The sequence below is a fragment of the Bos indicus x Bos taurus genome, chromosome 10 (genome assembly GCF_003369695.1).
Source record: "Bos indicus x Bos taurus breed Angus x Brahman F1 hybrid chromosome 10, Bos_hybrid_MaternalHap_v2.0, whole genome shotgun sequence".
Lineage (NCBI taxonomy): Eukaryota > Metazoa > Chordata > Mammalia > Artiodactyla > Bovidae > Bos > Bos indicus x Bos taurus.
In genome coordinates this window covers 82,457,976-82,480,235 of record NC_040085.1, presented here as the reverse complement: position 1 = coordinate 82,480,235, position 22,260 = coordinate 82,457,976, and the positions used below count along the sequence as shown (strand labels likewise).

General features: G+C 54.0%; 2 protein-coding genes across 4 annotated transcripts; both read left to right on the top strand.

The window, feature by feature from the left end:
- The first annotated feature begins 2,609 nt into the window (after positions 1-2,609).
- On the top strand, positions 2,610-17,560 carry LOC113899169 (isthmin-2-like). 3 transcript variants are annotated; one of them, XM_027552535.1, is made up of 5 exons: positions 2,610-3,404; positions 14,058-14,202; positions 15,781-15,916; positions 16,135-16,214; positions 17,476-17,560. In XM_027552535.1, the coding sequence occupies exons 1-4, from the start codon at positions 3,279-3,281 to the stop codon at positions 16,169-16,171; spliced, it is 444 nt and encodes a 147-aa protein (XP_027408336.1). In that variant the 5' UTR covers positions 2,610-3,278; the 3' UTR covers positions 16,172-16,214; positions 17,476-17,560. The 3 variants fall into 3 exon arrangements, with proteins under 3 accessions (XP_027408336.1, XP_027408335.1, XP_027408334.1); XM_027552534.1 differs by lacking the exon at positions 17,476-17,560 and having other exon boundaries at positions 16,135-17,404; XM_027552533.1 differs by lacking the exons at positions 15,781-15,916; positions 16,135-16,214; positions 17,476-17,560 and having other exon boundaries at positions 14,058-14,948.
- LOC113899663 (isthmin-2-like) lies at positions 17,402-20,319 on the top strand (the record flags this gene model as incomplete). Its single annotated transcript, XM_027552885.1, is given in 3 exon segments — positions 17,402-17,524; positions 17,526-18,122; positions 20,281-20,319. Coding segments are annotated over 2 exon segments (567 nt in total), but the record flags the coding sequence as incomplete, so codon positions are not given.
- Positions 20,320-22,260: the final 1,941 nt, after the last annotated feature.

The following is a 22,260-nucleotide window of genomic DNA, read 5'->3' as shown; positions in this document are numbered from 1 at the left end:
TTTAAATAGAAAAGAATTATTTAGCTTTGCTGTTAGTTACCTACAACGTTCAAAGTTGTAAAACAGCTCCAAAACAAGGAAAGACTAGAATCAGATAACTCAAAGGATGCAACTGTAGACAATGCATTGTTTTCCACTGAAGCATATTTATTCTTCCTGCAGTTCACCAAAGGAAACTGGAGTTCTGAGAAATTTTTGTATCATGATGATGGTAGTGATTACCTGGATGTATACATTTGTCAAAACTCATTCAACTATACAATTAAAATAAGTGTGCTTTAGCCTTCCTTCAGCTTCTCTGAACTCTGAGTTCCAATGGACAGATGCAAGCACTTGATAATTAGGGAAGGGAGAGGAGGCCAGAGCAGAGAGAAACAGTCAAGAGCAGCTTTGGGGCAAGGTCCTGGTTCCCCATCAAAGGATACACACAACAGTATCTTGGAGCTATTCTGCAGGTAGTGTAACCCCCTCCAGATGGAAAAAATTAATGATTAATGATGGTATGCTGCCCACAAGCATGTACACCCCAGACCAACTGGACCTGAAGGATGATGGTGTGGACTCCTCCTTACCTCACCACCCACCCACCGGAAGAATGTCCACTAGCTGATCACGCTGTCTTTGAACAATTACAATAAAACATCGGACTTTCCTGGTGGATCAGTGGTAAAGAATCCACCTTGCAATGCAGGGGACATGGGTTCAATCCCTGGTCCAGGAAGATTCCACATAAGCCCGCATGCCGCAACTAGTGCAGCCAAATACATCTTTAAAAAATAAAAATAAAACTTGTCACTATCTTCCCCAAGTTTGGACACTTGGGTTTTGAGAGCATTAGTCCACTGTGTCCCCCTTGCCTGGTAAAGCAATAAAGCTACATTTTTCTACTTCAGCCCCCAACAAAGAAAACTAAAATAGGTGTGTTTGTTGTAAGTAAGTTATACCTCAATAAAGTTGATCAACAAAAGAAAAGATAAGCAACAGCATTTGGGAAGGAGGGAGTGAGAACAGGAGTGAATACAGACTTATCAGGAAGCTATTATAGCTGTTCAGGTAAGGGGCAGAGGGACTCCCAGTGGAGTGGTAGTGACTGAATTGGAGACAGGTAGACATGAATGAATGAACTCATGATTTTCAAACTCCATGTTTAATCTGGTGCAAGGTGCAAAAGTTTGATGAAACGACAAAATATTGAACTGGATGTGAAAACCATTTTACCAAAAAAATCCTTAAAGAAAACAACTTCACATTTAGTAAAAGCAATAGGGCATAGCAGGTACTCAAATGCTAGGTTTCTTTGGGCTAGTATTTCAGTGTTTACCGGGAGTTTTGACATGTATACACTAGCCATCTTATTGCTGCTACTGCTAAGTCACTTCAGTCGTGTCCGACTCTGTGCGACCCCATAGACGGGAGCCCACCAGGCTCCCCCGTCCCTGGGATTCTCCAGGCAAGAACACTGGAGTGGGTTGCCATTTCCTTCTCCAATGCATGGAAAGTGAAAAGTGAAAGTGAAATCACTCAGTTGTGTCCCCATGGACTGCAGCCTACCAGGCTCCTCCGTCCATGGGATTTTCCAGGCCAGAGTACTGGAGTGGGGTGCCATTGCCTTCTCCGGGCCATCTTATTAGGCTGAACCATATGAAATTACCCATTTTGACCCTTTTTACCCCAGAATGGCAACTTCGTATGTGCTGTGCTTAGTCACTCAGTCATGTCCGACTCTTTGTGACCCCGTGGACCGTAGCCTACCAGGCTCCTCTGTCCATGGGATTCTCCAGGCAAGAATACTGGAGTGGGTTGCCATGCCCTTCGCCAGGGGATCTTCCCAACCCAGGGATCAAACCCAAGTCTCCTGCATTGCAGGCAGAGTCTTTACCATCTGAGCCACCAGGGAAGCCTGGCAACTTCATATAGCTCAATCTAATATAAGTCCTTGGATTCTTATTTACTCCTCACACCTGTGAGGTGAGTAGCCCCTCCCCATCCCCCACACTTTTACAGATGACAAAAGCACCCACCAAGGGGTCAAAGAATTTGCCCAATATCACCTGCTTAGTAAATGATAGCAGCAAGGTTCAAACCCGTGACCGACTCCAGACCCCGGCTATAACCCCTGTGATCCGCTGCTCAGAACACTGGACCATTCGGGGTGGAGCTGTCCGAAATGAGAGTGGTTTCTTAGAAATGTGTCCAGTCTCCTAGGAGTTTCTAAGGCTAAACCAGATCCCAAATGGAACCCTAGGGCCAGGTTTCTGGCCATCCTTCCCAGCATCTCCCAGGATCTGCTGTCCCTGTCCAGAATCCGGGCAGCCTTTGTGCTGCTCCATATCCCCTGGATAGGCATCTCCTAATTACGCCTTCTGATGGCTTCTCACCTACCTGTCCAAACCCCACCCCACCTGCCCTGTGTCACAGGGCTCACTGTCCCTAACAGCCCCATCCGGGCCTCTAAAATCTTCGCTGCCACTCAGAGTTCCTGATCGTTATCACAAGCTGACTCGCACGCTCTACACGGGAGGATCCCTGCACGAGTGTCTGGCTGGAGGGCTTCGGGGGTCCGACTCTTTTACCCAGGAGGGCAGGATCTTCCGACCACTCTCTCAAATGTGGCTGGCTGCTGTCACACCCGAGTCTCAGCTCTTTCCTGGCTCTTGAAGTGCTCAGAGAACACCAGGGGGAAAACTGGGTGCAGAGTAGTAGGTGTTTTACGGGTCTCAACCTCCTGCAAGGGAGCTGGAGGAGTTCTAGGGGAGTGATTTCCAGGCCGTCCTTCCCCAAGCCAACCTCCCTTGGTTTTGGGCACATTTGCCCAAAATCTGAAGGCTCCCGCGTCTTGGGTTGCGGCGCGTCCCTTGCTCGCGAGGCCCTGGCGGTCCGTGAGCCCCGGCGTCGCCCACCGAGCGCCCGGGCAGGTGGAGGGGTGACCCCGCCGGGGTCGCAGCGCAGGACTGGAGAGCGCGGTCGGGAGGCCGCCACTTTCCCCGAACAGGAACTCGCTTGGGGCTGCGACGGCGACCGTGGCGGGGACCGAGGGCGGGGAGACGGCCGGATCACAGGAAGCTGCCCGCAGGCCCAAGACGCGTCCACAAGCGCGGGCGGCCAGTCCTCCAGGGAGGGCGGGAGACACCCCGGGGGAGCCGCGCGCCTCCGCGGAGCCCCTGGCCTTCGCGTCGGCCCCGCGCTCGCTTGCCCGGAGGAGGCGAGGCGGAACATCCCCACACTTGGCGGAGCCGGCGGGAGGCGCGGGGGCGGCGGGAAGAGCCGCCTCGGGAGGGATGAGGGTGCGGCGCCTGCCCTGCCTCGCGGGTCTCCTCCTGGGCGTGGTGCTGCTGGCCGCGGTGCGAAGGCTCCCCCTGCGGAAGCCGCGGGGCCCCGGCCGGAGCCGCGCGAAGCTGGCAGAGGTGAGCGGCGGGGCGCGCTCGGTCCCTGCTCCTCCGGCCCGCGAGGGCGGGCAGCCGGGGCCCGGCCCCGACGTCCCCGAGCAGCCGGCGCTGGCCCGCTGCCCCCGACCTGCGGGGGCCCCCACCCCCGGGGAGAAATTTACTTGTGGGCGGAGTGGGGTGCGGAGTCATCCCGGAGCCGCCCGGCTTCCTCTCCTGTCCTCCCGGCGCGTCCCCGCGGCTGCCTGGCCCTGAGCGAACCTCGCCGGCAGCGGTGCCGGGCCGGGCGCGCTCCTAGAGGAGGGTGGGCGAGGACCCCCGCCCTTTGCGGGCCGGCGGGCGGGGGTTGCTGAGGTCCCGACAGTCCAGTCCCCCACCTCCGCTGCAGCCTCTTCAGTCAGATCTGCAAAGGATTTGAGTCCTTTGGGGTGTGAATTGAGGGAAGGTGATTGCAGCCATGAAATTAAGACGCTTACTCCTTGGAAGGAAAGTTACGACCAACCTAGATAGCATTTTCAAAAGCAGAGACATTACTTTGTCAACAAAGGTCTGTCTAGTCAAGGCTATGGTTTTTTCCAGTGGTAATGTATGGATGTGAGAGTTGGACTGTGAAGAAAGCTGAGTGCTGAAGAATTGATGCTTTTGAACTGTGGTGTTGGAGAAGACTCTTCAGAGTCCCTTGGACTGCAAGGAGATCCAACCTAAGGGAAATCTGTCCTGGGTGTTCATTGGAAGGACTGATGTTGAAGCTAATACTCCAGTATTTTGGTCACCTGATGCGAAGAGGTGACTCATTTGAAAAGACCCTGATGCTGGGAAAGATTGAGGGCAGGAGGAGAAGGGGATGACGGAGGATGAGATGGTTGGATGGCATCCCCGACTCAATGGACATGAGTTTGAGCAAGCTCTGGGAGTTGGTGATGGACAGGGAGGCCTGGCATGCTGCAGTCCATGGGGTCGCAAAGAGTCAGACACAACTGAGCGACTGAACTGACTGACTGAGGTAGTAAGTGGGGGTCCTCCAACTGCTGGGTGGGACCTTTGTATTACTAGGAGCTTGGACAAGCAGAAGAGGCCAGTAAGAGGTAGAGGAACACTTTCTGGGGCCAAGCGGGGGTCTGTGAGTGGGCTTTTGGATAAGCCTGAAGTCAAAGGAGTGAGACCAAAAGTAGTTTCTGTGCTGTGCTTAGTCCCTCAGTTGTGTCTGACTCTTTGGGACCCCACGGACTGTAGCCTGCCAGGCTCCTCTGTCCATGGGATTCTCCAGGCAAGAATACTGGAGTGGGTTGCCATGCCCTCCTCCAGGGGATCTTCCCAACCCAGGGATGGAAGCCAGGTCTCCCTCATTGCAGGTGGATTCTTTACTGCCTGAGCTGCATGGAGAGAAACCCCTGTCTGTCAAAACCCAGGTCTCCCATCACTGGTCGTCCTCAGCCCGCCCATCCCTCCTGGACTGCTGTGGACACTCATCCCATGGGAACAGACCCTGCCAGACTCATTCTGGGGTTTGCATGAGCAGGCCTGTATGGTATGGGTCCTGCCCTTCCCCTGTGCCCTGCAATTCCAGGAGGAGGCCAACGTGGTCCTCCTTTTCCAGACTGAGGGCCGAGGTGTGTGTAGGAGAGTGCTGTGAAGTAAGAGAGCCCCAGCTTGGGACCTTCTTGGTGCTCAGGTTGCTGAGGTCACTCCGGAGACAATGGGAAGAAGGCACCTCCCATCACTGCGTTTTGGAGCTTCCCTGGTGGCTCAGTGGTAAAGAATCCACCTGCAATGCCAGAGCCACAGGAGGCACGAGTTCTATCCCTGGGTCAGGAAGATCCCCTGGAGGAGGTCATGGCAACCCACTCCAGTATTCTTGCCTGAAAAATCCCATGGACAGAGGAGCCTGGCAGGCTACAGTCCATGGGGTCCCAAAGAGTCAGACAAGACTGAGTGATTGTGCATGCACACACTGCATTTTAATGGGGTCTCTGTGGACCACTGTCTATCCATATTTTTTTCACAACTGCCCTCCCTCCTAAGGAGATTTTTAGACTCTATTTTGTTCTAAGTACCTCCCCCCATGAAATTTTAATACCACATATATACTGTCTGTTCATGTACTATGGCCCTTTGGAGTGTTACAAACCATTGTAATACTTCGATTTTTTTTTTTTTTTTTTGCCTCTTCCCTGATATCTAACTTTTGCCCCTATTGAGAGTACATCCTATGGACCAAGGGTTTTCAGCCTTCACACTGCAGTCATTTTGGGGTTGTACAGTTCTGTGCTGTAATGTTGTAGAATGTCTAGCAGTGTCCCTGGCCTCTACCTACTAGGGGCCTGTAGCACCCACCACCCACCCCACCCCCAACAGAACCAGACATTTTCCCCTGAGACATACCTGCTTTCCCACCCACTGTTGGGAGCCACTGCTGAGGACAATCCAGAGGAACCGAACACCCTCTCGCCAGTCCCACCTCGGGAGTGGAGATGACAGTGGAAATAAAATTAATTAATTAAACTGGCATTTTTCTAGCCATTTGGCATAAATACTTTAGTATTGTACTTACCACTTTATATTGTGATTATCTTTAGTATGTTTCTGGATCTGCCCCCAAGGCCAGCCTAGAGGATGAGTTATTTCAGAGCCAAAGTCACATCCCAGCCCTAGTATAGAGCCTGGCATGCGCACTCAGTCGTGTCCAGCTCTTTGCGAGCCCATGGACTATACCTATCAGGCTCCTCTGTCCATGCAATTTCCCAGGCAAGAACACTGGGGTAGGTTGCCATTTCCTCCTCCAAGGTATCCTCCCAACCCAGGGACAGAACCTGGGTCTCCTGCATTGCGGGCAGATTCTTTACTGTCTGAGCCACAGGGAAGCCTGCCTTCTGTTCTAGTTAGGAGCAAACAGCCGAACATCAAGCAGCCTTAAGCAAACGGCCGCAGGGCCCAGCATTCTGTGTGCCAGGCCTTTTTGTCCTCACATGAAGGGCAAGGAAACTGACAGTGGGTCCAGTAACTCATCAGCCAGGATCCAAACCCAGCTCTGCTTACTTCTTTAGGCTCTGGGCACCTAACCCTGGCACCCACCACTTCCTTGGCTGGCAAGGGAAAACCCTGGGGTAGGGCAGAGGAGAGTTGGGGGCTTGCAGCCGCAAGAGGGTGATGGAGGTTAGAACTAGCCCAGAGAGAAGAACCGAGAGAGGGCAGCTGCTCTGCAGCAAGGACTGTCCTTCAGGAAGGATCCACCCCCCAGGGCAGAGCTGGGGACACTCATGCTGTGGCAGCAGAGGCTCCCCCATGGTGGGAGGAGGCGCTTTGTGAGGGCACAGGCTGAGATGAAGGACTGGACACAGAGGAAGGAGCCTCTCCAGGGGATGCTGTCCAGGGCAGCGTCATGCATATGTGTGTGGGTGTGTATTTGGGGGGGTGGGTACTTGTCCATCGTCCAGCCAGTTACCCAGCAGCAGGGCCTGGACTGCAGGAGGAGCCTTGGGGATTGAAAGGTCTCACCTGCCAGGTGGGTGGCACCTAGAAGCAGGTATTTTTCTAGCCTAATGGGTGAGTAAGTGACCAAAGGGGGACTGGCACCCAGGCCTGTGTGGGGCCAATCCTGTGGCCTTGCCCTCTGCCACCTCCAGCACCTGGGCTCCTCCCTCCACTTTGACTATGACCTTCGTTCTCCCCCCAGACCATCCTTCTCGCTCTGAGAGCTTGGAACCACCAGCAAGCCAGGTGAGGGAGAGAGGGAAGGTCAGGAACGGGGCCCCGGAGGCGCAGCTGCTCAGTGGTCCAGGCAGGTTGCAGCCTCCTCGCTGGATCTCGGTGTCCTCACCTCGCCCCTGCCACTCTCACCTCACTCAATGGTTCGGGGACCAAAGCGAAGGAGGCATGAAAAAAGCAGAGCATCCTGCTCTAGTGTTTTGATTGTTTGACACATTCTGCACCCTGGAGTGGCAGGCAGCGCGCCTGGAGGTGGCAAAGCTCAAGGGTTGAGAGCATGGGCGCTCCAGCCTTATCACCTGCCTGCAAACCTGCTCTGCCAACCCCCTGTGTCAGTCAGTCAGTCATTTCAGTCGCTCAGTCGTGTCCAACTCTTTGCGACCCCACGGACTGCAACACGCCAGGCCTCCCTGTCTGTCCATCAGCAACTCCCAGAGTTTACTCAAACTCATGTCCATTGAGTCGGTGATGCCACCCAACCATCTCATCCTCTGTCGTCCCCTTCTCCTCCTGCCCTCAATCTTTCCCAGCATCAGGGTCTTTTCCAATGAGTCAGTTCTTTGCATCAGATGGCCAAAATATTGGAGTTTCAGCTTCAGCATCAGTCCTTCCAATGAACACCCAGGACTGATCTCCTTTAGGATGGACTTGTTGGATCTCCTTGCAGTCCAAGGGACTCTCAAGAGTCTTTTCAACACCACAGTTCATAACCCCCCTGTGTAACCCCGAGCAAGTTACTTCACCTCTCTGATCCTCGGCTGCCTCCTCTGGGAAGCGAGGATGATGCTAGGGCCTGGTGTGTGTCAGTGCCTACAGGGTGCCCGGGAGCAGTGACCCCGTGCAGAATGACAGTGTGGGTTCTCTAAGCGCTTCAAGATGGCAACAGCAAGGCGATAAGCCTGGCGCAGGTACGCAGGTCACACAGCCTGAAGCCAGCCCTGGTGCTTGGAGGGCGTGCTCCGAGGTCTCCACGGTGGGGCCAGGGTGGGCTGGGTTAGAACAGCACATGCCAGGGAGGAGGGTGACGTCCAGCCCCGTCCCCCTGCCCGTGGTCCTCTGGCCGTTGACTGCTGGGACCCCAGCACCTCCGGGAAGCTGGAGTGACTGTGTGCAGCCTGGCTCTGGAGGGTGCACCTGGGCCTCAGAAGCAGGTGATTAGAGGAGGCGGGATCCTGCAACTGGGTTTCATTATCTGGAACAAGTTCCTGACCCCGGAGAGGAGGTATGAGAGGAGGAGGCAGGGGGCCTGTGAGGGAGGCTCGAGCAAGGCAGTAAGCATTTGTAGGGGGAGGCTCTTGGGTTAACTGGAAACACGTGGGTCAGGGCTGCCCTGCCAAGCCTGGGAGGGTATGCGTGGGCCCGTGTGTATGTGATAGAGAGAGGGGCAATGGATGGTGGGGCTATAACTTGGTATATATCTGTGTATCTCATGTTTATCAGGGTAATGGCACCATCCCCCGAAAGAATGGAATTGTGTATTTGTACACACGGGAAGCTCCACATTTGAGCATAACAGATGTGGGAGGTGGCCCCGTGGGACAGAGCAGGTCTTCTTACACAGGCTGGAGCCTCGGCAATTGCTTGAGAATGTCCTGGAGGTCCGTGCACTGCCTGGTAATCCTGCCTCGGTGGTAGGGTGGCGGATGTGCTCTTCAGACCAAATAAGATGTAAAGAGCTAGCTGTGATGGCTAGAGGGGTACTGCCCTCTCTCTCTCCGAGAACGATCTATCACCTCCCTTCGGTGACATTCACCACACGCTTGCCGTGTGCTAGGCACCATGCTAACCCAGCCATCCTACAGATAGGGACGGCCAGCCATTTCCCTAATTTACAGGGGGAGCAATTCAGGGAGATTAAGTAACCTGCCCAAGGTCACACAGTAAGTGTCCAAGTTGGGGTTTGAAGCCAGGCAATGTGGCCTCCAGCCTGCACTCGTTACCCCCACGTTCAGGGACCAGACAAGAAGATGAAGGCGGAGGTGCTCTGCATGCCGAGGTGGTTGCCCTTGAGGGGTTATTGGCCTCAGCGTCTGCACAGGCACCTCTGCACTGATTCCTGGGTGTTGAGATCCAGCAGAACTGCGGGTGAACGCAAGCTCCTTTAGTGTGACCTGCGAGATCTTATGTAAATCCCTCGCCCTCTCTGAGCCTCCACAACCCCATCGTTAACACAGAGATAGTCACACTCACCCTTCGGTATTGCTGGCAGTCATCCACAGCAGTGATTTACTGAGCGCCTGCAGGGTGCCAGGCACCGTACTGAGCACAAGATACATGTGAGCAAAGCAGACAGACATTTCTTTCTGCCCGGGGCTGGAGTAAGTGTCAGAAGGTATGTAAAGGACCTGGCCAGGGCCTGGTATGGAAGACATGCTCAGACGATGTTCGGGTGCTCTGCCCACCTCCCCACGGGCCTCACTTCCTGTTGTCTGAGGGCTTTTGCCAGCACTGGGACCTGCTCTGAGCTGTTCATGGCAAGCCGGACGTGGCTGGAGTGCAAATCCTCTCCCACACCCAGCCTCCCTCAACCAGTGACTGACGGGTAACTGGGGCTCCCAGAGGGACGCACGCTAGTGGTCCACTGTGGTCACTGGCTTCATGGAGCATTTTTTATTAGCTGCCTCCCTTCCCCGACTCACTCTCCGACTCCCCACTTGGTCTCCATGGATTACCTTCCAAGGGAACCACTTGCCCTTGAAGCTTTGTCTCAGGGTTGGCTTCTCAGGGAACCCAGACGAAGGCCAGATAGCCGCCCCCACCCTGAGGGGTTCCCCAGGGGCTGATACAGGGCAGGAGGCTCCCAGAGAGGAAGGGAGGGTGCGTGGCTGTGAAGTTGAGCCAGGGCTTCCTATGGGCTCTGCTCATCATCTGGCCTGAGGTGGCACCAGGGCGGGGAGGGCTGGGAATGGATACTTTGAACGCCCGCTGGGTACCAGCTCTGTCCCGTCGCTGTTTCCAGTTACAGATGAGGACGCTCACTGAGGTTACACACCTGCCAGGGTCCCACAAGTCAGAAACCAGGCCACCACTGGGATTCAGACCTGGCAGCCTCTAGAGCAGGGTTTCTTAACTAATAGCACTGTCGACTGGAAAAATCCTTGATTTCCTTGCTGTGAAAGGGCTTCTCCGGTGGCTCGGTGGTAAAGAATCCGCCTGCAATGCAGGAGACACAGGAGAGGCAGCTTTGATCTCTGGGTCAGGAAACTCCCCTGGAGGAGGAAATGGCAACCCAGATGCATTGTAAGATCTCTAGCTTCTACCCACTGGATGCCAGCAGCACTCCCTCCTGTGATAACTATTAATATCACTGCCAAATGGCGAAACACGGCGCTTATGCCCACCAGGCTGGGCCATCTAAATCACCTGGAAAGGCTGCAGACCCTGAACTCCTGTTCCCCCAAGTCTCCCTTCTCTGTGCTCAGAGGCTGCAGACGGGCCGACTACACAAAGTCACAGGGACAGGTAGGAATTATGGGTGGGAACTGCTAGGAAGCCATCATCTGGGGAAGCTCCAGGCCTCCAGGACTGGCCGGTGAAGGTGTTGGGTTGTTGCCCTACTCCTCTGTCCATCCTTTACTCATCCACCCTGGCTATCTGGACCAGAACACTTTCACTCAGAATTTCGAGTGCCGGTTGAGACGGGCCCAGGGCTGCCCTGGGACCAGGTGTTTAGGGCAGGAGCCTTGGAACCAGGCATCTGGGGACCACAGAGGGGTCAAAGGGGAGAGATGTGAGAAATCAGACTGATTCAGTCCCTGATTTGTGCAGTAGACTCTCAGCACTCTCACCTGTAGGGCTGGAGCATGATGATTAAGAGTGTGGACTCTAGGCCCAAGCTGTCTGGTTCAAATCCTGGTTCTCCCACTAAATGTCTGTGTCACTCCAGGCAAGTTACTTGCCCTTTCGGTGCCTTACTTTTCATTATCAAAATAGAGATGACAGCTGGCACTGACATCTGAGGGTTTTGGGGAGGATGAAGCAAGCAATTAAGTATTTGGAATAGTGCTGGGCACACAGTGGATGCTGTGGAAGTGTTGGATAAGTAAAATTCTGACAGTCCTTCCAGGCAGGAATTATTGTCCTCATTTTGTTGATGGGAAATCACCAGATTGAATGAGCTGGTAAGAAGAACTGACTCTCCAGATCCATGTTTTCCAGTGCTACCACACTGCCCAGCTAGGAAGTAGAAGGCAGGGTCAAGGCTGTGGCCTGGGTGAAGCAGGGTCCAGAGGCTCTCGGCCCCTGAGGCTCACAGGACAGAGCTGGACAGGCTCGTTCTGCCCTGGTGTAGGGACCTGGGCAATGGGGCTGCAGCCTGGAGGTAGGTGCTGAGCTCCCAGTGTCCCAATCTGAGCAGAGAAGGCCAGAGAAAGAGCCAGAGACATCCAGGATCTACTTTCACTCACTACTTGCGCTGTAGCAAGGACAGGCCCAGTGTGGACCTCATGACACTGGCCAGCAGAGAGAATTGACTGGCAGACAGACGGACACACCCACGGCCTGGAAATCCGGGCCCCAGGTGGGAAGGCAAAGGAAGCTATAGCTGTGGTTAAGGATGCCAGGGAATACAGACCCTACATGGATGGCTTGGGAAGGCCAGGTGGCAGGGGGGCGTCGGAGGGGAAGGGTCCAGGGCCGCTGCCCACACCTGTGTCAAGGCTTTCCGAGCCCCCTGCCCTGACCTGGGAGGGCCGGAGTGTCTGTTCTCTGACAAGGGCCCTGGGGGATTCTGAGGCTGCGAACTGGACTTTGGAATTGCTGCCTAAAACACCTCCCTTCCCCTCCAGGCCTCCGTTTCTTCCATCTGTGAAAGAGGAGGTGGGATTGTGCCTCTTCCGTGTGTAGAAACCTGATTTGACCCCTCCTCCTCATGCCTCACGTTGGCATCATTTCACCCGAGCGCTTTGGGGGCATCGCCCACCCTCTGAGGTGTCAGAACAGACGTGGCTTTGTGTAATTAATTTATTATTTGGCTGTGCTGTGTCTTCGCCGTGCTGCTCAGGCTGTTCCTTGCAATCATGGGTTTAGTTGACCCACGGTCTGTGGGATCTCAGCTCCCCAACTAGGGGTCAAACCCGCGTCCCCTGCACTGGAAGGCAGATTCTTTACCACTGGACCACCAGGGAAGTCCCCAAACAGACATGTTTGGGTGCGTGGTCACAAGTGAGTATGTGACCTGGTCTGGCCCCAAACCTCCTGCCTCCCCCCTGCTCCCCACCCCCTCCCAGACTTTCCCAGGTCCACATGGGCCTTGACCTCAGCCTCCCCAGATCCCAGCTCTCCCAGAGAAGAGGAGGAGACCCCTCTGCTCTCCAGGGCCCACCTCCAGGCAGGGTCACGTCGACACAGATATCGGGTGCTCCCTGAATCAGCATCCCTGGTCCTAGACAAGACGCCCTCACCCGGGACCCTGAAGGACGGTCCCTTGCTGCTGGAGCTGCAGAAATTGCCAGGATTGACCAATACAGATTTGAGTGCCCTGAACCCCAACATCCAGGTGAGGGCTACAAGGGCGGCCATGACCCAGCGGATTCCTGGAGAAAAGCTGGGCTCAACAGCTCAGCTCCGAGGTCAGGCATCTCATCTTGATCTCATCTCATCCTCATCTATTCCGTGGAGGACGGGGGTCCTGTGTGGGTCAGACAAGGTGACTCTCATGCCCCACCTATGGAGTAGGAGGAGTCGGGCTTCCCCACCTCTTAGCTGCAGACCATCACGTGGCTCTCACAGCCTCTATCGCCTAGATGTTGTTGTTCAGTCACTCAGCTGTGTCCGACTCTTTGCAACCCCATGAGCTGCAGTATGCCAGGCTTCCCTGTCCTCCACTATCTCCTCGAGTTTGCTCAGATCATGTCCATTGAGTTGGTGATGTTATCTAATCATGTCTAGTTAGACCATAGCAAGGGGCAAACAGCACCAATCTGACAGGGCTATCATGAGGACTGAATGAGCAGAGAATGTTTCTTGAGTGGCAGGCGGTTCCTGGAATATGGGCAGAGGTCAAGTAGAAAGCCCTGAAGGTCTGATCTTCCCTGGCCAGGCCCACTCCTTACTACAGGCCCCTGAAGAAGAATAGGGTAGATCGCCCACCAGAGGGGCTTTATGGGAGAGAAAACTAGAGAGGTTGGTGGAATTCCAGCTTACAGTCTTCACTGTCAGCCCTGAATCCCTAAAGATAATAATTCCTGCATTTTGTGTACCATCTACAGCTTATAAAACTTTCACTGAAAGAAAAAACCACAAAAATATGAAACACATAACATTCTAAAGTTGTTTAAAAGTATGCGTGTGTGTATCCGTATATCTAAACTTGGAGTGTTAATTACCAAAATGTTACCTGTCACAAATGGAATATGGGTGATTTCCCTTTTCTTTGTATTTTGTTGGTTCCCCCACCCAATTTTGTCCTTTGACCTCATGTTACTTCATAATAGCCCCAAAATGATGTTTTTAAAGTTCACATTCACATAAATGATTTCACGTTATTTATTTTCTGTCCACAAAGTGGTGAACAAGAGCCCTTCCCCGGGCTTCTGGGGGGTTTGTTGTCACTTGGTCTCATTTTCTGGCCCTACAATGAGGAAGTGGAGGTTCAGGGCTGTTGGTGGCCCCAGCAGCTGGGCAGTCTGTGGGCTGCTGGATTCAAGCCCAGCTTCTCATAAATGAGTGGATCTCCAACCTGGCACATGCTAGAACTATCACATCTGGTCCCATCTCACACTTGTTAAATCTGTCTGGGGTGAGATTAGCGGGTCAGGAATCTCCCTCAAATTCTGATGCAAGGCCAGGGCTTAGGCTGTGACCCCAGCTGCCCCAGGGAGACCAAGAAGGTTGAGCAGAAGAACGGGCTGGTTTAGAGAAGGGGTTGGACCTCTCCCCCTGACCCTAGGCCTATCATCTCCCTCCTCTTTGGAGCCTGGCTCTGAGGCCTCCCTCAGAGTGTGGCTGGGTGTGTCTGTCCCTCTGCAGGTGACCATCGACGTGGTAGTGGATCCCCAGGATGAGCTGGAGGTGGACCTGATGGCTGAGCCCAACAATCGCTGGTCCGAGAGCGCCCCCTGCTGGCTGCCTGCTGAGGAACTCTTCTGGCCTCTCTCCTGGGGCTACTCAGAGGGTGAGGAAGAGAGGCCCCTTCTCAAGGGCAGAGCCTCAGGGGAAGAGCAGGAGGAGGAAGAGGAGGATGACCCCCCAGAGTACAGTGAGGTTGAGGACCAGGAGGACAGTGAGGAACACGGTAGAGATGATCAGGAGCCGGGCTTCAGTGGGGCTGCAGGAGGCTGGGAGCAGGGCCCACTGTCTCCCAGAGACTGGGCCTTTGAGGAGCCTGATCGCTACGGTGAGTACCCCCATCTTGACCTCCCTGGCTGCTGCCCCTGGAGGTCCTGAGCGGAAATAAGGGTGACAGCTTCCTGGGCAGGGGCAGTTGTGGAAGTCTGGAGCTTAGGCCCTGTACCAACACCATCATCAGCTCAATAGTAACACCCAAGGCTTGCAAAGGCTTTTATTTTTTAAACATTTGACTCTACAATAGCCCTGAGATCCCTTAAGCAAAACAGGCATTTGTTAATAATATTTATTTACATCTATCAGTTTTCCAACAAATTAAGAAACATTATAAATCCCACCACTCACAACTGACCTCAGACTGTGTGAGTCTGAATCCTGGGTCTGCTGCTTACCAGCTGAGTGACCTTGGGCAAGTTACTTAACCTCCCTGGGCCTCGCTTCCTTCCTCTACAAAATGGAGATGGGCACCACCCTTACTACTTGGAACTAAGTGTAGAGAGTGGTGAGTTAATGCTTTTAAAGTCTAAGTACATAGTAAACAAGGTATTGGCGATGATTATTTTAGAAAGCAAGATGACAACACAGACTGTTCAGAAAATATCACCTGAAACCTGCCCCCCCCACCCCACCCCCCCCGCCCCGCCCCGCCACCATGACAGGCATTTTTATTTTTGCGTGTTGCAGTTCCGGTTTTCCCTGGGTAAGAATGTTTCACGCAGTGTTACAGCTGTACTTTCCAGAGCCCTAGTGACACATCATTGGTTCAGACTAAGTCATAGCAGGCTTTCCCTGTTTTACCAGAGTCACGTAAGCTAACAGGCAGAATTTTCATGATTTTCGACATTTCTTCTATCGATTTTTCTTAATCACTTGGTGCCAGCCTGTTCAGACCTGCCTGGCAAGTGAGGAGAGGGCCAGGCATGTGTGTTGAGTACTTCAGGGGTTCCAGTGAGAGCCCTGGTGCATTTCGGGTCCCTCAGAGCAGGACTGGGTCACTAACGTGGGGAGCAGGGACATTCTTTAATACTCCAAGTGCCAGGAAAGTATTGTCAACTATGGTTTTGATTGCCATAAAAGTGTAGCTTAAAGATGTAGGCGGACTTTTCCAAGGTCCCCCCAGCAGCGATCAAGTGGCCTCCAGATAGCTTTGCTCTGTGTTGCTATGTGGGCACAGAGGGGGTGACTGGGGTTTGTGACACCTCCTGCATTTGCCCAAGTGTTCACTGCACAGGGGTGCCAAGCTGAACAGGTGAGTGGGGCTGAAATTGGACCCCTGCTTCATCCACTAGGGGAGTCCTGGCCCCAGGGCTGCGTCCTCCAGAGGAAGGGGGTGCCTTTTGCTAATTCACACCAGGGCACCTCATGGGCTCTGCCCACTCACACCTGGCTCCCTGCCTTGACCCAGACTATGAGCTTCAGGAGGAGTGGAGCCCCTGGTCTCTCTGCAGTGGGAGCTGTGGCAGTGGCCAGCAGAGGACTCAGCCCTGCAGCTACACCTGCATTGCCTCCAAGTCCTGTGCCTGCGACCTGCCCCCGTCCTGGTGAGATGAGCCCCAGCGCCTGCAGAGGGAGTGGCTTGCACTGTCTGAGCCTTGTACAGGGTGGACTCGGGAGAGGGGAGCCAGGAAGCTCACAAACGTGGTGGTCCTGCCCCGTCCCAGGTGGCTGTGGGCACCACAAGCCTAGTGAAGGCTGGCGCCCACTGGGGGCACAGACATGCCCTGTGGCACCACCAGCCTGGTCTCCTCTGTTCCCCAAGGTGCCGAGGACAAGGACCCCTTGGGCTTCCACAGTGAGAGGTGGCAGCCCCTGGCGATGCTATGGACACGCTCCACCCAGGTCAGTGTGGGGGGCTAGCCCTGTCCTCTGGGGGTCTGGAGGAGAACCTCTCTCGGAAGGGTGGAACCTCACTGCACTGGCAGGAATAGTGCCTCCTGGATGCAGAGCACATCTTTCAGCTGGAAGGTTAGCCTCCCCAGCAAGGGGACCGTAGCACTTCTGAGCAACCCCCTTGCCAGGCCCACTGGCCTTTCCCAGCCTGATATTCCTGCTGAGAAGGTCTTGAGGGGAGCCACAGAGCTTGGGAGATCATCCAGTGGAACAGAACAGGACAGGGACCTTGTGGCTTGCCCTCCCTGGTCACTCTTGGATGCTCCTGGCAATCTCTGTCTGGGGAGCAGGTGCTGTCAAAACTGGTCAGGGTCCAGAGCTCCAGGACCGCTCCTTTCCAGCAGTGAGGAGCAGGCCACGCTTTCACCAGCACACTCCCCATCTGTGTCCCTGGCGCTCATCTGCATCCCCAAGGAGGCAGGCAGCTGCCAGCAGCCTCCTTGCAGTTGACTCCCATGCTCCATGCTGCAGAAGATCGCTGAGCCGGGAAGGTGCACCCAGCCCTGTGGCGGGCAGGAGATTCCCAGAAGACTTAAGTCCAGTCCCAGCCTTCAAGGGGCTCGGGTCTTAGAGGGAAAGATGCACAGGACCAACTTAGGCCCAGCACTGCCAAGTGGGCCCTAACGGTCTGGAGCAAAGAGGAAGGAGCAGTTTGTTCTGTGTGGTCAGAGAAGCCACATTTCCCAACAGAGGGAGAGAGGAGGAGGGCAGCATAGACAGAGGGGCCGCTGGGGGCCCAGAAGGATAGAGTGAGCCTGAGAAGGGTAAGGTTAAGAACAGGAATAGGCCGGTCAGAGTGGTTAAAACAGGGAAATATTTTCTTACCGGGAGACTGAAACAGCTGTCCCTGCCCCCTACCACCCCAGCTCCTTCCCCAAGATCCCAGGATCTTTCCCACCACCCCGCATCTAAAAGGACAAAGGGTAGCTCATCGGGGCTTGCTGGCCCCCTCCTCTAGCCCCTTGGCCGTTGTCCATGTGGTCATGGCATGTTGCTTCAGCTTGCCTGCGTGGTGATATGTGGTCTCTCCCGACCGTGTTGGCCAGGTCGTTCTGCCCCCAGCTCGGGTGTGAGTACCTCCCCGCCTACCCGTTAAGATGCCTCCAAGCCACACCTTTGTACTGGCCCTTGAGTAACCCCCGCCCCACCCAGGGGCTGACCGGTCCCTTGTTCCCCTGCCACCTCCCCTGCCCTCTGCAAATGTGGACAGCTGTGAAAAGTGGCTGAACTGCAAGAGTGACTTCCTGGCCAAGTACCTGAAGCCAGGTGCTGCGGGCCCTGCCCAGCTGCCCATGCGCATACGCGTTGGAGGCCGTGTCCAGCGCCGTGAGCCTGTGGGAGGAGCATCAAGGCCGCAGCTTCTGCTGGAGGGATGCCGGCGGCCCGTGCGAGCGCCTGGACGAGTACCGGTCCACAGCCCCTTCTGCCTGCGCTCTCTGCAGCACGCCGGCAGCCCAGCACTGCTGCTACGACGTGAGCAGCCGGCTGCTGACCTGGGGCAAGGGTGCCGGCGCACCCGACTTGGTCAGCACCGACGTCTCGCCCGAGCTTCACTTCAAGGTGGACACGCTGCCCTGGATCCCGTGTAAGGCGGACTGCACCCACTACCACGCGGTGCGGCCCGCCAACAATGGCCGAGCCTGCGCGGACAACCCTCCCGAGGAGGAGTACCTGGCCCAGTTGCAGGAAGCCAAGGAGTACTAACGAGAGGCTGCCACGCTGGACAACGTTTCCTCGCAGGACCCCCGCCTTCGCCCCACCTCTGCCCAGACCTGGTGAGGCCGGCCTGGAGCCTCGAGCCCTCTGCCTGGGAACCTGGGGCGGGCAGCTCAGCACGGTGTGGGGTCGGCTTAAAAGGTGTGTAAGGGGCCCAGGGGGAGGAGCTCCGCCCCCTCCAGGGGCCCAGGGGGAGGCCGCAGGGGCTGCCGGGAAATGCGTAGTCTGTGGAGAAACTCCCAACACGCCTGACCACCCATTTTTCTCCCTTGGCATGGGAGCAGGGGTGAGCCGGGATCTCCACACGCAGGGGTGATTCCCGGAACCTGCGTTAAGTCCCCCAAAAGCCCCAGCCCCGAGGGCCAGCCCTGCCACCCCCGCGGCCCGCCGCCGACGCCGCCCTCGGGCCAGCTGCCTTCCTCGGCTCTGAGCGGTGGCACGTGGCCGTCTTGCCCACCCCTGCTGGGAGGGTGGTCATCAGCCCTCCCACGAAGCTGCTTCCCATGGAGGTTCCAGTGGAGACCACCTCAGTCTAGGGCCGAAGGTCCGCGGTGGAAACATAAGTGGATAGGCTGAGGCAGCCAAGACGAGGCAGGATATCAGAGTGGGGCAGGGATCGACCAGTTCTAGGGGCTTTCTCTGTCCAGCTCACCTCTGTTCTATCCAACTCGTAGGAATATTGTGGGGCTGGGAGATCACACCACCCTGACTGAGCACAGGGTCAGGCCTGGGGAGGACTCGGAACCAAAGCAGGATGGGTCAGGTGCTGGTAGGGCGAGCTGGTAGATCAGTTCTCCGGGTGTGTAGGTAGGTGTGTAGATGTGTGTTAGGGGACAGCCCTGGTGTGTCTGTGTCTGTGTATTAGGGGACAGCCCTGGTTTACAGTGTTTGGGCAATTTCTGTGGTGTAAACATACCCACTGTGGCCCACTTCAAGCTCCCAAGGTGATGTCGCTGAATGCACTGAGCTCAGATCTGGGAAGAGACGTGTATGATCAGCTCTGCTAGCACCTTCTGCCTCTTCCCTGCCTCCCCTCACCTTCACCTCCCTCTCCCCTCTGCAGCCATACTTCCTTGCCTTCTGTGGGTTGAAATGCTGATGTCCCAGTTGTCTTTGTTCACAAAAGCCTCTAAAAGGCTGGTCACTAACCCTTAGACAGCTGCCCTGAAGCTCTCTGGGAACTTCAGCAACAAAGCACTTTATTTTCTAATTCTGTCTGATAAAGAATTTGAGTTCCCAGGGGAGCAGAGAACTGTAGGGAGCCCTTGTTGACCTCTTAAGCCAAGCTTGCCTGAGCTGTGTTTGTAATTACCTAACCCAGCTGAGCTTCCCAGGTGGCGCTAGTGGTAAAGAACCCGCCTGCCAGTGCAGGTAAACAGAGGAGATGAGGGTTCAATCCCTGGGTCAGGAAGACCCTCTGGAGGAGGGTATGGCAACTCACTCCAGTACTCTTGCCTGGAGAATCCCATGGACAGAGGAGCCTGGCGGGCTACAGTCCATGGGGTCGCAGAGTCAGACATGACTGATGTGACTTAACACACATACAACCCAGCTGGGCAGACAGAGATCCGGGGTGCAGAGCTTACATGGGTTAGGTTATCTTTACTCAGACTCATAAAGGGTTACCTGAGAGGCAAGGAAGAGCTAGCAGGACCTCAGGGGCACATTCAGAGTCCTTTGGTCAGAGAGAGAAATTATATTGACACCAGAGGAAGTGGCCCTACTTCCCTAAGGAACTTGCTGCACGGGGATCTGATGCAGAGTTGTCCCAAGGACTACCCCTAAAAGATGGCCAAGGTGGACCTGTACCCTGCCTTAGTTGGTACCCTTACCATACACTCCACTGTCACTCCAAGCATTTGGGGAAGTCACATCAGGAAGCCAAATGAGACAAGGTCTGTTCAGAGCCGCTACCTGGAGAAGCTCAGAGAGGCAGATGTTTCCAGTTACCATCACACCTAAAGGTAAGTGTGTTAGTCTGGTCTGGGATCACAATCGAACAATGCTGGTGCAACTAGAATATTACAGGATCAAAGAGGGCAGCATCTCAGGTCCCTAGATGGGAACCAAGTTCCCTTCCCTGTCTCTTGAATGGGGAATTCAATAGGATTAGCACTAGGGAAGCCTACGATTAGCACAGGAATGTTTTAATTATGTTTTAGCAGAAACTTAAAAAAGATACACCAGAGTCTGTTTTCACAGAAAACTAATTTTCCTCCTTTCTAATATAATTTACCTTGACACTTAAATACACTATCTAAATTTAATCTATACCTAATGCTGATCCCATGCAAAAAAGATCTTCACAACCCAGATAATCACGATGGTGTGATCACCTAGAACCAGACATCCTGGAATGTGAAGTCAAGTGGGCCTTAGGAAGCATCACTACAAACAAAGCTAGTGGAGATGATGGAATTCCAGTTGAGCTGTTTCAAATCCTGGAAGATGATGCTGTGCAAGTGCTGCACTCAATTTTCCAGCAAATTTGGAAAACTCAGCACCGGCCACAGGACTGGAAAACGTCAATTTTCATTCCAATCCCAAATAAAGGCAATGCCAAAGAATGCTCTACCGCACAATTGCACTTATCTCACATGCTAGTAAAGTAATGCTCAAAATTCTCCAAGCCAGGCTTCAACAATACGTGAACCGTGAACTTCCAGATGTTCAAGCTGGATTTAGAAAAGGCAGAGGAACCAGAGATCAAATTGCCAACATCCGCTGGATCATCGAAAAAGCAAGAGAGTTCTGGAAAAACATCTATTTCTGCTTGATTGACTATGCCAAAGCCTTTGACTGTGTGGATCACAATAAACTGTGGAAAATTCTGAAAGAGATGGGAATACCAGACCACCTGACCTGCCTCTTGAGAAATCTGCATGCAGGTCAGAAGCAACAGTTAGAACTGGACATGGAACAACAGACTGGTTCCAAATAGGAAAAGGAGTACGTCAAGGCTGTATTGACAAGGCTGTGGTGACTATTGACAATAGTCACCCTGCTTATTTAACTTCTATGCAGAGTACATCATGAGAAATGCTGGGCTGGAGGAAGCACAAGCTGGAATCAAGATTGCCTGGGAGAAATATCAATAACCTTAGATATGCAGATGACACCACCCTTATGGCAGAAAGTGAAGAGGAACTAAAAAGCCTCTTGATGAAAGTGAAAGAGGAGAGTGAAAAAGTTGACTTAAAGCTCAACATTCAGAAAACGAAGATCATGGCATCTGGTCCCATCACTTCATGGCAAATAGATGGGGAAACAGTGGCAGACTTTATTTTTTTGGGCTCCACAATCACTACAGATGGTGACTGCAGCCATGAAATTAAAAGACTTGTTCCTTGGAAGAAAAGCTATGACTAAACTAGACAGCATATTCAAAAGCAGAGACATTACTTTGACAACAAAGGTCCGTCTAGTCAAGGCTATGATTTTTCCAGTAGTCATGGGATGTGAGAGTTGGACTATAAAGAAAGCTGAGCGCCGAAGAATTGATGCTTTTGAACTATGGTGTTGGAGAAGATTCTTGAGAGTCCCTTGGACTGCAAGGAGATCCAACCAGTCCATCCTAAAGGAGATCACTCCTGGGTGTTCATTGGAAGGACTGATGCTGAAGCTGAAACTCCAATACTTTGGCCACCTGATGCCAAGAGCTGACTCATTTGACCCTGATGCTGGAAAAGATTGAGGGCAGGAGAAGGGGACGACAGAGGATGAGATGGTTGGTTGGCATCACCAACTCAATGGATACGAGTTTGAGTAGACTCCGGGAGTTGGTGATGGACAGGGAGGCCTGGCATGCTGCAGTCCACGGGGTCGCAAAGAGTCGGAAACGACTGAGCGACTGAACTGAACTGAATGCTCATCCCCCTCCTTTCTAATATAATTTACCTTGGCACTTAAATACACTATCTAAATTTAATCTATATGTGCTGCTAAGTTGCTTCAGTCGTGTCTGACTCTGTGCGACCCCAAAGACGGCAGCCCACACCAGGCTCCCCCGTCCCTGGGATTCTCCATGCTTGGCAATTATGCAGCCCCATTTTTAAATCTGTAATCTAAGTGATACTCTAAATTGCTACTGTGTCAAGCCACAGATGAGAGAAACTAAAAGGGGGGCTGGAAAGGAGCTTTGAAGGACTGGGGTGTTGATCAGCTATAAAACAGTGTTTATTCAAACTGTACAGAGGAGAAAGAGACACTGTGCAGGTGGCTGCAGGCTTAGGGAACACCTGTGTGTGAGGAGAAACAGTTGCAGTGGGGGCACTGACCC

What these genes read in the sequence shown, in the direction of transcription:
- LOC113899169 (XM_027552533.1), top strand. Translation starts at nt 3,279, where the DNA reads ATGAGGGTGCGGCGCCTGCCCTGCCTCGCGGGTCTCCTCCTGGGCGTG. An exon ending in GCCGCGCGAAGCTGGCAGAG is followed by an intron (nt 3,405 to 14,057) that starts GTGAGCGGCGGG and finishes GTCCCTCTGCAG; the next exon opens with GTGACCATCGACGTGGTAGT.